Raw genomic sequence first — 17,853 nt, 5'->3', positions numbered from 1 at the left:
TCTTTTCTGTGCCCCGACCTGGAGGAGGGCAGGCATGCAGACAGGGAGGCAGACTCCAGCCATCGCAGTTTGGCGCCATGTGGCTTAACCCACTGTGCTCACACCTGACTCTGGGGCTCCCACAGGAATAAAGAATTGTATTGCCACGCTGCCACAAGTTCCTGGTCTCTCTCCCACGACGCAAGCCCAGCAATACTGCAATGCATTAACCCACCATAATGTAAAAATTAAGGGGAGTGAGTGGTGGTGAACCCAGTTAAGTGCACATAGTACTAATCATAAGGACTCACGCAAGGATCTGGGTACAAACTCCCTGATCCCCAGCTGCAGGGAAGTCGTTTCACAAGCAGTAAAGCAGGTCTATAGCTGTCTATCTTTCTCTCTCCCTCTCTGTCTCCCTTTTCTCTTTCATTTTCTCTCTGTCCTATCCAATAAAGTGGAAAAAATAGCTGCCAGGAGCAGTGGATTTGTATTGCCAGCACCAAGTCCTATCAATAACCTTGGAGGCAAATTAATTAATTAACTGATTAATTAACTAAATAATTTAAAAGAGAAACATCCCTTCAGTTTCCAACACACACAAAACAAAGCCATAGGGCATGTAGTTATTATCACTTGAGACTCTGTGTATATAAAGAATTATATAGATATCTCTGTAATTGATTCATCCATCATATGCCATTCATTCATCCATACGTCAATTGATTCAGTTATTTATTCATTGTCCTTGTGGGCCATTCCCATGTAAGTGAAGTTGCCACAGTTTTTTTTCTAAAAGATTCAAATCAAATTAGGCAGACATGCCATACAAATGATCTGAAACATCTAGCAGTTCTCAATCACCAACTAACAGGCTCATGACACCAGGAGAGCAGATTGGAGTGAATCCAACTTCACAGGGAGGTGAGCAATGCTTCACTATGGAGCTGATTTAGATCAACGTGAAGCACAATTAGGAGTGAACACCACAAAGAGTTCAGATTCAGTGCAGAAGAATCAGCCTTTGAAATCTTTGAGATGGAAGGGATGGGGCACACTGAGAGGCTAGAATTGAGGTTGGAGTGCAGAGGGCTGGTGGGTTGTATAGACAAGACAGCAGAGATGGAGTCAGACCTGCCTGAGGAGTCCTCGATTCCCCTGGCATACCTGAGTACATGCTGCAGCACTCAAGGTTCTTTGAGCTGAGAAGCTTGCAAAAACATCTCAAGAAGTCTTACTGCAATACCTCACTTTTTGTGCAGAGAGGAAATGGTGGTGAAGCACTGTGGATAAACTGCTGGCACATAAGTACACAGATGTCTGGGAAGGGGTAGCAGACTCCACTGTGAGGGAGAAGATCTCCTTCTTTGACCGAGAGACACTGTACCCTTCAGGGACGTCTCCTTTGTCAGTGGAACCATAAACAGGGGAGTAATGGATCAGTCTCAGTCCCTGTCCTGGGTCTTGTCGATACCAGAACATAGCATCATGGTTCAAATCCTGGGTACAATTCAATGTCATGTTCTGTCCTTTCCTCAGGAGCAGGATGTTGGGGTTCTGATTGATGCCAGCATTCGTCAGACCTGTGAAGAAGAAGGTGATGTGGGAAACACAGCTGAAAGGCTTATGTTTGTGTCTAGCTATTGTCACCCATTAGAGATGTACTTCCCCTTACCTGCCTGCAGGAGACAGAAGGACATGCAGCAAAGGAAGGTGACACTCATGACAGGTGCAAAGCAGAAAGGAGGGGTCTCTTGTTTTTATGTGGTGCTGAGAAGGGAACAGGCCCTCCAGGAAGTTATTCTGAATGTCACACTTCCTGACTGTGCCCCAGAGCCATCTAGTCACGAGGGGACATGCCCCTCCCCTATAAATAAAAAAATTAAAAAATGTCAGATGAACATATTAGAATCACTTGTCTAATCTACACTGATCTTACAAGTCATTCTTAACTTTTCTGTGCAACAACTTACAACTTTGTGTATATTTTGTTCCAGTGATACAACTCTTCATAAAACAGATTTTGGGGCCTGGTGGTGGTGCACACAGTTAAATGCTCACCTTGGCATGTGCAAGGGTCAGGGATCAAGCCTCCAGCCCCTACTTGAAGAGGAGAAGCTTCACAAATGGTGAAGCCATTTTACAGGTGTATCTTCGTCTTCATTTATATTTTCTTCTCCTCTCAATTCTTTATCTGTCCTGTCAAAAAAGAAAGAAAAAAAAGGGAAAAGTGGCCAGCAGTAGTGGATCTATACTACAGGCATCCAGTCAAGCAATAACCCTCGTCGAAAAAAAAAAAAAAAAAGCAAAACACAAAGAGTTTATTCACATAAACGTTGCTATCGCTTTGAATATAAATAAATATAATTCATGGTTTCCTCATACTTAACACTCCTGTATCCCAAATAGGCCAATATATTTTTACCATTTTTTCTTTTTATTCCTTTCTTTCTTTCTTTCTTTCTTTTTTAATCACCCCTGTCTTATTCTCTTCTACCTGCATAAGTCTCTCAGAGAAAGGGTTATTCATATCCCTGTGTGTGTTTATGATGCTGGTCCTTCAAGCACATGTGATTTCATAGCACCATGTACTGATTTTTTAAAAAGTTTTATTTTAAAGAGAGTGAAAGGCAGATCTATGTATGGGGTTTCCCTTGGCTCCGAGGTGCTCCTGTGTGGTACCTGGGTCTGAAACTGGACTTTGCTCATAATTAGAGTCCCTGACACAGTATAACCTGCTTTTTGACTCATGATTATTATCTTTTGAGTCATTTTTTTTCTGTGAATGTATATTCTGAAGCTGCTGCTGATGGTCATTAGTGCATTAGATTTGGAGCACCTTCTCTTTCCTCAGAACTTTTCCTCCCTTTCACAGGTGAGATAAGAACAAGCACAGCTCCTCACACCTGTCATTCATGTTTGGGAGGAGGGTGAGATGAAGGCTTCATTGGTGCAGATTTTGTAGTGCTGCAACTGTGCACAGATGGGGGGAACTTGAGCGATAGAAAAGGACTCCTGTATGAGTGAAAAGCACTCTGTGTTTGAAATACTCATTGAATTTAGATTCTCTCTCTCTCTCTCTCTGGAAGTGAATGAGGGTGTCAAGGCACAAACAAGGCATTGATCAAATTCTCAGATAAATGATGTTTGGTCCCACTGCTGTTTTCTAATAGGTATTTGATTTGGCCAAGTTACTTGACTTGAAGCAGTCCCCCATCATTATTTTTAGGAGTTATTTTTATCTGTTTCCTAGGATAGAGAGATAGTTGTGAGTGAGAGAGAACCCGCTGCACCTCTCACATTCATGCAATGTCAATATTGAGGGAAAGGAGGTGCCTGGAAGGTACCGCCCCCAAAATGGGAGTGGTGACAGGTGTGGCTTGGAGAGGTGGAGGTGGGGCTTGAGTGTTTGAAACTAGACCTGTGGGTGTGGCTGCCTCTCTGCACAGGTCACTATGTGAGAGCATAAGCTCTCAAGGGCTTCTCTAGCTTTCTCTCTGCCTCTCTCTACCTACGTGGGCCTCCCATCAAGACGTTAGTAGGGGGCTTCTTTCTCATGATCTACTTGCATCACCAAGTGACTCTCTCTCCTTAGGTCCCAAAATGAGTAAGCTGTTTTGGGGGCTTTCTCTCTTTTTTTTCTCACTCCCCATTGGGCTTTCAGCTATAGGTGAATGTCTCATCAATGTGTGAGTAAGAGAACTCCTAGGATTCTCTCTCTCTCTCTCTCTCTCTCTCTCTCTCTCCCCCCCCCATATCTCTCTGCCTAACATGTGAATGTTCTCAATTTTCCCAAATAAAGCTTAAAATCCATGAAAAGCATGCTGTCTTCTCAAGTCTTTGTTAAGATAATGCTTGACACACTTTCCAAATGTTGGCGAAACAAGTGCCTGTGCCACCTTTCCCCCCAATGCATCAGGATTGGAACCTGAGTCTCAGACAGACAAGTGCAGTCTCCATGAACCAAACCACCTGTCTGGTCATTGCCCTTGTCCTTAAAATGTAAACTGTGACACTGGTGGTGGGTTCAGTAGGAAACCTTACTCTGTAATCTTATTGTTTTGTAAACCATGATTAAGTCACTAATAAAAAAAAAATGCAAAGTATAATTTCATCCACCATGTGAGGTTTTTACCTGAAAAATAATTAAAACATATCTAAATTAGAGGAAAAGTTAAGATGGCTGAATGAAGACAACACTTAGGGGGGCTAAGTGGTGGCCCACTTGGTTGGGCACAAATGTTACAATGCACAAGGACCCAGGTTCTAGCCCCAGGTCCACACCTGCAAGGGGAAAGCTTTTCAAGGGGTGAAGTAGTGTGGCAAGTGACTTTCTGTCTCTCTCCCTTCTCTATCACCATCTTCCCTCTATTTATTGGCTGTCTCTACTCAATAAATAAATAAATAAATAAATAAAGATTAAAAAAGAAAAAAGGCAACACCTAAGCTGACTCTCCTTAAGAAATTTCTTTAAATCCTGGCATCTCTGAATGGACCTGGGGTTTCCAGGCCAGTAGGAGAGAAACTATGGGGTGGGGTGGGGTGGGGGTGGGGGTGAGGACAAAGATAAACCAACACAGTGGAAAATATAATCATTTATGAATTGGTGAATGAGTTCTGAGAAGTACAAAGGTGAGCTGAGCAGTCAATTTTCTACTGCACCCCCAGGGCCATCCCCAAGCTCAAAAGTGATTTCTTTGTCAAGAATGAGCAGCCAGTGAAGCAAAGATCCCCTACAAAGAGAAATCCTTCTGGGAGGATTCCAGACACCTCAGACCTCAAACTCGTTTAACAACTTCTGAGACAAAAGCAGAGAAAACAAAAACAAAAAACATTCTGAGGAAGGAAGTCTTGTCAAGCAGCTTTCTGTCCCTAGAGAACTCTTTGGGGGAAGAAAATTGAAAGAATACATTGTCTGAAGAAAAAATTGCCTTGAATATTTCCTGCTGCCTGAAGCCAGAGGATTGAATTTCCCAAGGAATGCCTTTTCTGCTACATAGCCTAGTCCTGCCTAATAGATCCAGGGCAGAGACTCTCTGAGGCATCAGCCTGCCAGCAGGCCAGTCTGACTGTTAAATCAGATCACAGTGTGATCTGATTTAACACCCTCCCCCAGATGTGAGCCTCTTCATGTTCTGCTAGTTTGCTGACTCCCTTTTCGATCTCTGTGTATACTCCTTGTATTTGCAGTGGTCAGCCATTTTTTGGTTATGTTTTCTTCTTTTTTTTCCTTTTTTTTTGGTTTGTTAGTTTGTTTTTATTTTTACTACTGTAAAAGATTCAGGGTGAGGAGAGGGGCTTTCAGGTCCTAGTGCATAATGGTAGAGCAGGATCTAGTCTGGGGTGAGAGTGTTTTGCAGAAAACTGAGAAATTTACACATGGGCAAATTAGATGTACTGGAAACCACTAATCCTCCAATTAAAAAAAAAACATTTAAATTATGTACTTTGATTTGTGTAACACAAACTTTCTTTTCCTCATGTGCCCTTTGGCAGGATCAGTTTTAAACTTTTTTTCATGACCTCCAAGTATGTGCCAACGTGAGGCAGACAAGTCAGTTAACTATTGTACATTCAATGAAGAAGACCTTGAAAATAATAAAGGTGAGGCATATTAATTCTTTTACAGATGTACTGAAATGATAGAGTGGGATCAGAGTATTATTCAACTTTGGAGTATAGTCATGACCAGAACTTAACAGGGGACCCCTGTTCCTCAGGAATGCAAGTCTGGTGCTCTGTTATTGCTCAATATCCCCAATCCTTATTTTTATTCTCTATTTCATATGATAGATAATGGTGTAAAATGAAGGGAACCAGAATGCTTGTCAAATTAAATAAATTAAAGAATATATAGAGACCACTCATTAATCTCTAATTTGAGGTAATTTCTACTATAACTGTTCAATGTACTTTGCCTAGATATACCCCATGGCCTTAGCCGTTATTCAGGGAAAGAACATCTCTGGGAGTCGGGCTGTAGCACAGCGGGTTAAGCACAGGTGGCGCAAAGCACAAGGACTGGCATAAGGATCCCGGTTCGAAGCCCGGCTCCCCACTGCAGGGGAGTCGCTTCACAGGCGGTGAAGCAGGTCTGCAGGTGTCTATTTTCTCTTCTCCTCTCTGTCTTCCCCTCCTCTCTCCATTTCTCTCTGTCCTATCCAACAACGACAACAATAATAACTACAACAATAAAACAACAAGGGCAACAAAAGGGAATAAATAAATAAAATAAATATTTTTTAAAAAAGAACATCTCTGAGCAGCCTACTTGTCTATCTCTAAGAACAGCATCAGGGACTGGACAGTGGTGTATCTGGTTGAGTATACATATCAGACTGTGCAGGGTCTCAGGTTCAAGTCCCCAGGTCCTACCTTGCCCTGGCCTGTGGGGTTATCGACGGAAACCTAGGGTAGGGGGCGAGAGAATGGAGGGGACAAGAGACATGAAGAATGAGAGCAAAACAGGTTTCTGATCAAGCTCTGAAAATTTTATTTTGCAGCCGAATTTTAAGCACACACCATGAGGAAGTTCTGCTAAGGTAGTGGGGGGAGGGAGGTGGGTGAGCAACTTTCCAAACAGTTAGATGGTAATCACAGTTACAATGATCAGAATGTCCGTTCAGCGGTTATGTGAGAGACTTAGCTAAGGTTTTGGCTCCCGGCATGTCCTCCCTTTTTACAATTTAAGTGATGCGGCAATTGAGGGTAAAAGCTAGGAATCTAATCAAGAGATAAGGAGGCATTAACCAGAGAGGGGAAGTATTGACCTGATTTCTCCCACGGGGTAAATATAGAACTGATCTTCCCACATCTTATACCGCTCTTGGTGTCTTTTTCGGGAGGGGAGGAAGAGCCACTATTTCTAAGGTGAGGAAAACTCATGAAGAAGAGTTTTGATGACTGACACCAACCTCCATGAAAATCAGGTTTGCTTCACGGGGGACTCAGGCAGACTATAGGGTCCTCCCCCTGCAGTGCTTAGCCCTGCACCCCTTACCGGTGCCCACATCATGCCAAGGCTGGTGTGCATAAATCTGAGTTTTATGCAGCTCCTAAAAGAGGTGTATCACCCTCAGGTTCAGCCAAGCCTCTGTCAGCCAAATCAAGTCTGTGGTAATATATTTGTAAGGGTTTCGATGCCAAGGAGTCAATTTGTTGTTTTATAAAGCCAATAATCTTATTAAAAATAAAGGGTTCCAAGGTAATCATTAACAAAAGACTAATCAGGGGTCCCATAAGGGGCATCAAAATGTCCTAGTGCGCCACCAGCATGTTGGTATGCATGAGACCCCTTCTGTTTCATTTGGTTTAAATCCCCCCTGCTTAACACTATTCTATTTACATAACCACTTTATTCTATTTACATAACCACTGTTAACAAGTTCCACCCTCCCTCCAGGGCATTTGTGGTTCAGTGATAGGATTCTCGCCTCTGCCCCCTCTTTGTCACACTTTGATTTTCACCAGTCACTTTTCTCTCCACCCTCTCTATGTCACATCCTGTTTCCACCTTACTTGGCAAGTATATATAAAGACAGCATTGTGAGTTTTACGGTACTGTACTTTGAGTTTAACTTAGCTCGTCTTAGATTGTGCTGCGTCCTGCATGAATAAAGAGATACTGCGTACAACCCAGCCATGAGTCCCTGGCCGTCTGTTACCCGCCCGTGAAGCCAGCCCATTGAAAACAACATAACCTGTCGAAAACACCAGCAAGTCTAAGTGAAGCAGTCAGTGGATGTGATGTCCAGGGGAAGAAACACAGCACGTCTGGTCCTCTGGTGGTCAGCGCCAACTGATGAAATTTTTCTTCTTCATAGAGGGTCAGCTGTGGAACAAGCAAAACTAGGAGGCAAGGACCAGGTAGAGAAGAATTGACATGAAAATATAGGGTGGTGTTGTACCAAAACACAGAGGAGGTGCATACACATTAGAAGTCAAGGTGAGGTTCCTTGAACATGAGGAATATTTTGAGAAAAGTGAGAAGTCAATAAACATATAAGGATGAAGTCAGCAGTGGTAGGTCAGCAGAAAGAGAAGACTTGGATAGGCTGGTGAAGTTAGCTGGAGTATATGCTGCCATGGCATCCTTTGTGGTAAGGACTTGTCAACAGGGACTGTGGATTTTGCAAGATCAATAATGTCATTCACCATAATAAAAGGAAAAAAAAATGGACATCCAGTGTTGAAAAAAGAAAAAGAAGAAATGTGTCTCTATGGCTGGGAGAGTGGGTGGCTTTGTCAATGAGATATAATAAATGGACAATTCAAATTTTTATAAATATTAAAAAGGTTTAGTATAATTACTTCATTGACACTTTAGTCAACTGAATATTGGGGGGTGCATTCCCCTTCTTTTTTATTTATTTTTTGAGCTTTTAATGTTCTAAAGGAAACAAAAATACATGGATTGGATGTCTATTGAAGCAAAACAGAGCATATATGAGTCCTAAGGTTTCTGAGCTTTTTCTTGTTTGAGCTGTAGCCCACATAAATTTAGAAAAAGTACCAATTGAGAAAAAAATGTTTTTGTTTACTAAACATGGGCAGGTGAAATACATCAATCTGCCAGAGAGCATTGGCTTTTATCAATGGGGATTAATCTTAAAAGTCTGAATAGCAGGATCTTAATTAAACAATGTAGGAGCCAGTAAAGTGTTCTCACTATGACAGGTCAAGTGTTAAAATTTTAAGAGGCTTGTAAAAAAAATGAGAGAAAAAATTTTAGGATATGAGTGACTTTAGGAGTCATCACACACCCATAAATAAAAAATGAAAAATGTTTAGCTTTAAATCTTACCATATGAGCAGTCAGTTCTTCATGTATAGATGTACCGATAATTATTTACTTAGGGAGAGAACTTGTACCAAGTTAGTTGATGATCTAATGGTTAGAATTGGCTTAAGTTTTTTCATATGATTTTAGAAGGCTCTTTATTAAAATATACCAATATGTTATAGAAAGTCAATACCTAATGTGTTGACATGATAAAAATGTTTACCATTTTTTAGCATTATTTTAAACTGATTAGACAGTTTAAGCACACTATTATAACTTAGTTTATTAAGATCTTTACTCATCACAAAGCTATCATGAGTAAGCATAGATATAAAATTCTTAATAGATTTTGCTCATCCTTTGATCCAGGCTGTGGTAATCTTCCTGATAACTCCTCCTCCCCCCTTCACTGTCACTTCCTGAGCTGGGCAGGAAGATTTTTGTTCTTTAGTTGCTTCTGGTGCAGGGCTGTGCTAAGCTGCTGGCACAGAGATACAGGGCTGAGTCCTCCAGCTCCAGGGAGCTTGAAGTCAGCTCAGAGCTATGGTTGTTCTTGAACTGCTGGACTGAGAACCTCACAGGGAGAGTCTTCTTATCTCTGACTTGGCCATCAAAGTACTCAGCCAAGAATTCAGGACCCTGGCCCAGAATCTGTTGGTACCAGAATACAGAGAGGTGTCCAGATTCATAGGAACACCTGAGGGTCACTGGCTGTCTTCTTAGCTTGACCACATATTTTGGGACTTGAGTCACTTCAGAATCTACTGGGCCTGCAGAAGAGGAGACAGAGAGAAGTTGAGTAGAAACACAGATAGGAAGAGATTTCTTGGTGAGCTCTCATCATGGGCAGATTTGTGTCCCTGGAATGGAGATTCATGCCCCAGTCTCACACAGAGCCCAAGACTCAACTCACTTGTCCCCAGGAGACACAGGGCCACACAGCAGACGAGCCTGGAGCTCATGGCAGCCTCAGGGACCAGACAGCTCCCAGCTCAGGGCGGGTCTACATCTTTCACCCTCCTGTCGCCTTGGTAGGACCATTTCCTCTGATGTCACTGTTCTCATGTTCCCCTCCCTGAAGACTGTGTCCTGTTCTCTGTGCCCTATGGCCAGTCTCATTTGTTCCTTTCCCCACAGTGTACAGTTTTCTGAGATCCTCATACAAACACACAAATGTCCTCATACAAAACACAGGTGGCTTTCTCCTCTCCCTGCTCCAGTATGCCACCCATATCCCAGGCCTGGATTAACAAATTACTTTACCTACCACTTCCTGTGCAGGTGGAAGAGAGACCTCTTAAGTGCAGACTTTGATGAAAGCACATACCACTTTCCTGGACAATGAGGAGTCAGTGTAGTTCCACACACTCCACTCAGTAATCTCACATCAGGAGCTATGAATTAATTCCTTTCAACTATCCATTTTTGGTCTCTCACAGGATTTCCCATGACCCCTCCACTTCTATGGGACTACAGTGCCTCCTAGTGGCCAATATTTCACAACTTTGTTAAGTAGTATCTATCTGTATTGAGATTTAAAATCCCCTGCAACCTCCCCTCCAACTATCCTCTAACACTCAGCAGAGGTGCAGGCACAGGTACAGGTACACACACACACACACATACACACACACACACACACACACACACACACACACACATACACACACACACACACTTATTAGAATGTATACCCATACTACCTAATTTTAGGTTGATTTTCATGTTTGCCCTAGCCAGATGAGGAAAAAAAAATTACATGAACCAACATTTTGGGTTAAAGAGAAAATTGTTTCCCCACTGCGATTAACATGCTAAAGTGAAACTACTACATTGAAAAGTTTTTCTGATTTATCAAGTCTAATTACCTTCATATTTTCTATGCCCTTGTGTGCTAATAGCAGATAGTAACCTGTTGAAAAGCTTTCAAAGGAAGGTTGACACCTATCTTGAAAGGATGTAAAATTGCACCCTTGAGACAATGGTCTTGTAAAACACCAAGAACACTTCATCAACAAATAGGAGAGTTTAGATAGATTCTGTATATCTGGTTTATTGTCCCAAATATTGGTCACAGTGAGTTCTCCCTCAGGTGCTTAAGTGAGGACTCACAGAGGTGTTACCACACCATGATGGCTGCTTCTCCATCTGCAGACCTCCATACAGATTCCTCCAGATTGCAGTCACATCACAGACTTGACCCACCCTGGCCAGCTCCTCCCCTTTAACTACAGCTCGTCCCACTGCATTAGGGCCTCCAGACACACTTTTTTTTCTTTTAATTACCAATGAGGATGTCCAGGGGGCTAGGTGCCAGCACTACAAATTCACTGATCCTGGCAGCCATTTTTTTTTCCTTCTGTTTTTGTACTTCATTGGATCGAGAGAAATTGAGAGAGGAAGGGGAGGTAGAGAAGGAGAGAGAAAGATAGACAGAAACCTGCAGACCTGCCTCACCATTTGTGAAGTGCTGCTTGCTGCAGGTGGGGAGCAGGAGTTCAAACCCCAGGGTCCTTGCTTAATCTGGTATGCCACTGCCTGACCCCTCCAGACACTGTATTATTATGCAAATTTTATTTTTATGTTTGTCATTGCTGGTATTTCACTGCTCAGGGCTGACTTTGTCATATAGAAAGACAGAATGAGAGAGAAAGGCACCATAGCACTGAGGCTTCCTTCAGTAAAGTAGGAGCCAGGTTCAAATGCTAGCTTTATGCATAAGAAAGCAGAATCTCCCACTGTCCCTCAACCCAGTGAGCTATCATTCCAGCTTAATACACTAACGCTTGATTGTCCTTCTGATCACCATCTATACCTGCTTCTTCTGTCTCTCTTACTCTTGTGCAAGACTTACTTTTTGTGTGTCCCTCCTTTTTTTAAATTTCTTGTTATCTTTATTTATTTATTGGATAGAGACAGCCAGAAATAGAGAGGAAGGGGTGATAGAGAGGGAAAAAGACAGAGAGACACCTGCAACCCTGCTTCACCACTTGCAAAGCTTTCCTCTTGCTGGTGAGGAACGGGGGCTTGAACCCTGGTCCTTGTGCTTTGTAGCATGAGTACTTAACCAGGTGTGCCATCACCCAGCCCCTGTGTGTCCCTCTTAACACTATCTGTGGATCTATATTTTGTGGGTGGGCACTTGATCAATACTATATATTCTTAGTTAATTTGTTTTTCCTTTCAGTGTTACAGAAAAGCACCTTTTCAAAGAAATGTCCAAATGAGCTAACTTCTATTAATGTAAATAAGAGACTATGAGAACTTAACAGAAACCTTTGTCTTTGCTACGGAAATGATAAAGCACTTCCTTCAATAACTGACATCTTTGCTCAGGAAGGCATTAGCTATACAAAGGAAAGGTAGGTCAGTAACACCAGTCCATATCCATGAAGAGGAAGTTGACTTTGAAGTCCCCAAGATAAAAATGAAAAGACACAGATGCCTGGTAAGAAATGATGGTAGACAGCTATGACCATAGACTGTGAGTTCAGACTGACAGGGACTCAGAGTTTACACAGCTCCTATGCTAACTGTGAATGCTTATAGGCCCTGGGTTAGATCTCTGGGACAAACAGGTAAGTGTCTGTATATACTTTCTTCAAGGTTAGGAGTTACTCTTTGTCCTAACCCAGCTTTCCTGGCCTCTTCTCAGCACTGAGACCTTCTTCCCAGACCATATTTTTAGTCCACCTGCATGTTAGCTATCATACTCAAGAAAAAGTTACTAAAGTCATGGACCCCTAGAAATACCTAAAATAAACTTCTTAGCTTCTCTCTGACCTAAAGTCCCTAGTCTCATCTGCTCTATTCTTATTTTTTGGTTCCTGTTTATTGTTTGATTTGATGGTTTTTGTCTTGATTTATATCTTAGCTCTTTTCACCCACCAAGTTGCCAATGAAACTTGCAACCAAGTTGCAAATTCCCAACTTCCCTGGGCAGATGACCTTAACAATATGTCTGGGAACCTCACCTCTCCAGAGCCCTACTACTCTAGATAAAGACAGAAACAGGCTGGGAGTATGGATCAACCTTTCAACTCCCATGTTCAGCAGGGAAGCAATTACAGAAGCCAGACCTTCTACCTTCTGCACCCTAAAGAGAATTTTGTTCCACACTCCAAGAGAGGGGTAAAGAATAAGGAACTCTGAAATGTTAGGGGAAGATGACCAGAGGACTCGGAACTCTAATTACATCACAACCTGTAGAGAGAAGGGGAAAAAAGGTAAGGGACATTCAGATGTAGCAATTGACTTAATGTAGGTATGACTTAGAAAGAAGGAGGAGGCAGGGTCATAGGAAAAAAAGGGAGGGGGCAAATATATATAAATTTAGCTTTGCCGATAGCAGTACATTTGATTTAGATTTGTGTCCTGGGAACATTTCAGTGTCATGCTCTGTCCTGTCCTCAGGCTCTAGAATTTGAGGCTCTGAGTGACATCAGTATTCATCAGACCTGTGGAGAAGGGGGAGCAGATGTTACAGACACAACAGAAAAGGCTAGAAGCAAGGACTTGAAATAATCATTCCTGAGAAGGCCCTCTCTCAGGACTCAGCGGCCTGGAAGAGAAATGCGGTCACACAGCACACGAGGAGGAAGCTCATGTCAGAGGAGAATAGAAGGGTTTTCTGCATGTAAACGTTGAGTGGAAAGGAGCTGGTCTTGTGAGGAGTCATTAAGAAACATCACACTCCCTTCCTGGACTGGGTCTGTCACAATAGGCCACGCCCCTTCCATGACACCATTAATTGCATAATAAATCAAATGTCAAACATAGCACCTGTCTCAGTTCACAGATTTACACTCAGGGGAATGCTAGGTTTTAGAAAGTAGAGTCTAAGAATTTGGGGCATTGAGCATCATGCTCACCGTAGATAGAACATTATTGAAATTGTACAACTCCACACGTTCATCTTCAGACTTCCCTCCTCCTCTCTAAAAGACTAGTCCAGGGATACTAATAGAAAGACCATAGATGGATGACTCTACCTCAAGCAACAGTTTAGTGACTCTTTGCAACTGATGCCACTGGGCCTTAATAATACCATCTGCCAGGGTAACTGTACAGTAAACATCAAGGTTGAACCATGAATCATAGAGATCAAGCAGGTGGACATCTGTACAGTATATAGGGTTTCAAGATGTGCTCTCCTCCTGAGATGCTGGCTGTACTTGGTACATCTCTGTATTCTGGATTTTGATGAGTCAGGGCCCAAGGAGACAAAAGACACTACACTTTGATCCAAAGGAGGAGACTGGCACTGTTGTCATAACCAAAAAGTCTTGATTTGGGGTTCAGTAGAGTGTAATTATGATGCTGAGGTAGTTCTTCCCTCAGTTCTCTGAAGAAGTGAGGCAGGGATTAATTTACATTAAATCTTTATCATTAAATCATCTTGACTATATGCATATCAGAGAAAACATCCTATTTTATTTTATTTTATTTGCATCCTGAGCTATCACTAGAGCTTGCTGCCAGCACTACAAACACACCTCTCCTGACAGCCTTTCCCCGCTTCTATTTGCCTCCATTTTTTAAAAATAGGGCTAAAAGAAATCAAGATGGGAGGGAAAGTTACAGACTGAGAGAGAAAGATAGACACCTGTAGACCTGCTTCACTTCTTGTGAAGTGTCCCCACCACACAGGGGGAACCAGGACTTAAATGCAGGTCCTTGCTGCAAGTAGTGTTTAACAGGGGAGCCACCACCTGGTATCCAGCAGAGAAAGTGTCCTTCATCCTGGACTGAATCTGTCTACCTGCATCCACCCTCTCAACTCACACTTCCTGAGCTGGGCAGGAAGGTTTTTGTGCTCCAGGCTGTTGCTGGTGTAGGGCTGTGCTGAGATGCTGGTCAGAGCTGAGTTCTCCAGCTCTAAGGAGCTCACACTTAACTCAGTGGTGGTCATCCTTGAACAGCTGGACTGTAAATCAGTCAGGAAGGTTGTCCATACCCAACTCATGTCCATCAATATAATAAACCAGGGACTAGGGACCTTAGCCCTGGGTCTGCTGGTACCAATATACATTGAAGTGTCCAGATTCATAAGAACATTTCAGGGTCACTTGCTGACTTCTTGCTTTGACCAGGTGTTTGGGGGTTTGGATGATTCCAGCATTCCCTGGGCCTGTTGTGGAGGAGACAGGAATTGAACAAAGATACAGCTACAGAGGGAAATGTTCTGCTGAGCTCTCATCAAGGAAGGGTCATATCACAGGCAAAGTTTGCCTCAAATTGAGCCCAGGACTCACCTTCTTCTACCAGGAGACATAGGGCCACACAGTAGAGAAGCCTGGAGCCCATGGCAGCCTCAGGAACCTGATAGCTCCTAGCTCAGGGCGGGTCTATACCTCTCACAATCCTGCTTCTCTGATTGGACCATTTTCCTTTGATATCACTGCTAAGATGTCACAGGTCTGCTGTTCTACTCCATGTAGACCCTGCCCTCCTTCTGTGTCCCTTGGCAGGCTCCAGAGCTGTCTGCTCTTTTTGTCTTGCCCTATGTGCACAGCCTTCAACAAAGGTGGGTGATAACTATACACTGTCCTCTTATAAACAAATGATCTTTTTCTCCCCTGCCTAACCTAGCCTCATTTAGACTCTCAATATCCAGCCCTTGCTCCACAACTTCTTCACACCCTCCCTACCCAACTCCTGCATAGGATCAGAAGCTGGCCTCTTAAATGTAGACTCTAGTCAAGGCATATCTATGTCTCACTGTTGTTAAAATTCGGAGGCTCCAGCTGGCCAGGCTAGCTTCACGGGCGGGTAACAGAGATGACCAGAGACATACGGCTGGGCAGGGAAGCTATATTTCTTTATTCAGGAACAACGATTCATAAACTAACCCAAACTAATCACCAAACAGAACTCTGTTGCCTCTTTCCCCCGTGGCGGCGCCAAGCACTCTCTAACTCTAAAACTCTGGAACTCTCCCGGGGTTCCCTGGGGTGGGGACAAGCGGGCCCACGAAAACTAGCAGGACTGAACCAATTTTCTTGGCAGGGGGAGAGCTAGAACAACCCAATGTAAAGCATACAACATCTCACTGGATAGCAAGGAGTCTGTATAGCTCCATGTTTCCCAGAAATTGTTCAGTGAACTCAAAAGATATCCAGGTAACATTAATGTAGTTATGATATTTTTTAACTTTTTAGTAGGGCCATTAATGGCCTACAGCTTATTGTAAATACAGCAGCTGGTATATGTATAACATTTCTCAGTTTTCTGCATACTACTCTAATCTGCCACCTAGGTCCTCCTTCACCATTATGCTGTAAGACCTGAATGGACATAGTGGTGATGAAAAACAGACTCTCATGCCTAAGACTCCAAGATCACAGGTTCAATCCCCCACACCACCATAAATAAGAGCTTAGCAGTGCTCTGGTACAGATAACAAATAAATAAATGCCACCAGGGTTGTTGCTGGGGCTCAGTACCTGCACTCAAATCCACCATTCCTAATGTCCATTCATCCAGCCTTGTTTCCCTTGATTTAATGGAATAGAGAGAAACTGAGTGGTCAGGGTGCGCGTGTGCGCGCGCGCACGCGCACACACACACACACACACACACATGCACTTACAGCACTTACTTCACTACTTGTGAAGCTTCCTTCCTGCAGGTGGAGAAAGGCACTTGAATCAAGGTCTTTGTTCATAGTAACATGGATGCTCAACCTGATTCACTACTGCCTGGTCAGCTATGAATTCTTTTACACCATCTTCTCAGGGGCCTTCTCGCCATTGAAGTGCAACACTCTGATTCGGTGGGTCCACAGTGCCTCCTAGTGGCCAGCAGTCCACAATGTTATTAATAACTAAATGAAGAACAGAAATCCCCAGTAAATCACAGTCCTACAATCCTCTATCTTGCCCTTTCTCCCCTCAGAATACACTATTTATTCTCTTATATGCTATCTATGATACTCGAATGTATCTAAGATGACATTGTACCCTATGTGCACTCTGGATCTCCTCACTCTCACCAGTTGTCTTGGTTCCATGGGCTCCAGCATAATAGAAGCTCAAGAAAGTGTCAAAACCAGAAGACAGAGCCCCTGCTGTCATCCCATTTACCTGACAGAGATAGTGACCAAGAAGAGGAGAGTATATAGAATCCAGAGAGATACGTCCTAAGCAGGACTTGGATAGTCCATTATACTTTTTTCATTATGAAATAATTTGCCTAGGCAGCAGATGCACTCAGAATAGGATTGAAGAAAGCAGCTATAATGTGAAATAGACTTAACTCCAGATAACTGAATCTGTAAGAGTCCACTTTGTGGTAGGTTACATATATAAGACTGAATGAAATCAGATTTTCCCAGAATAAGGCTGATCCAGTACTCATATGGGATTGACCTCACTGACAAAGGAGAAGTCTCTGACAGGTACACAGACTTCAGATAAATCAAACTTTTCCCTTACACTGGAGTTGGCTGCCAACTCCCAGGCATCTGTGTACTTCTGTGTCAGCAATGAATTCACAGTGCTGCCCCATCACCCCTCTCTCCACACAAGAAGCCAGGGAGGCCCTGCACCTGGGCTCAGTGAGTCTAGGGTTGCTCAGTTGGGATGAACCTGCCTTCAGAGTCTCAGTGACTCTGTCTCTGTCTTTGCTGTTCTGTCTTACAGGGTTGATCTTGCCATTCTACTGCACCTGCTTCATCTTGTTTCCCTCCTCTTTGTTATTTCTTCCACTTTGATCTATGACTCGAAAGGCCCTTTCCTCTGCTATGAACATGGACAGATGTCTGTGAATTGTCCTTAATTTGTCTAGTGATAACTCCCACTCTACTTCAGCTTGAGTGAAATTATCAGCTTCTGAAGGAAGAAATTCTTTACCACCCTTGATGAGCTAATGTCTCTCAGACAAGCTCCCGTGGTCTCATGCACTTGATATCTGGTCAGAATCAGGCTATTAGGAAGAGCTCAGCCACTTCTCTGATTATTTTTTTCTGCCTGACAAGATTTTAATCTGTATGTTTCAAACTGTGACCTGCATTTAATTAAAATGTCTGGAATTACAAATGCCTATCAACCAAGAGTAAATGAGGGATGAGAATGAGTGATGAAAGATGCATG

At 43.0% G+C, this 17,853-nt stretch overlaps 2 gene segments (V, D, J or C); both read right to left on the bottom strand.

The window, feature by feature from the left end:
• Nucleotides 1–1,203: 1,203 nt before the first annotated feature.
• LOC103112874 (T cell receptor beta variable 6-1-like) lies at nucleotides 1,204–2,343 on the bottom strand. The segment is given in 2 exon segments: nucleotides 1,204–1,562; nucleotides 1,655–2,343. Coding segments are annotated over 2 exon segments (408 nt in total).
• A 6,865-nt stretch (nucleotides 2,344–9,208) lies between these two features.
• Nucleotides 9,209–9,726, bottom strand: LOC103112878 (T cell receptor beta variable 9-like). The segment is given in 2 exon segments: nucleotides 9,209–9,531; nucleotides 9,675–9,726. Coding segments are annotated over 2 exon segments (372 nt in total).
• Between the last annotated feature and the right edge of the window lie 8,127 nt (nucleotides 9,727–17,853).

The sequence above is a fragment of the Erinaceus europaeus genome, chromosome 8 (genome assembly GCF_950295315.1).
Source record: "Erinaceus europaeus chromosome 8, mEriEur2.1, whole genome shotgun sequence".
NCBI lineage: Eukaryota > Metazoa > Chordata > Mammalia > Eulipotyphla > Erinaceidae > Erinaceus > Erinaceus europaeus.
The sequence above is the reverse complement of the archived record's forward strand: the minus strand, read 5'-3'. Positions and strand labels throughout refer to the sequence as shown.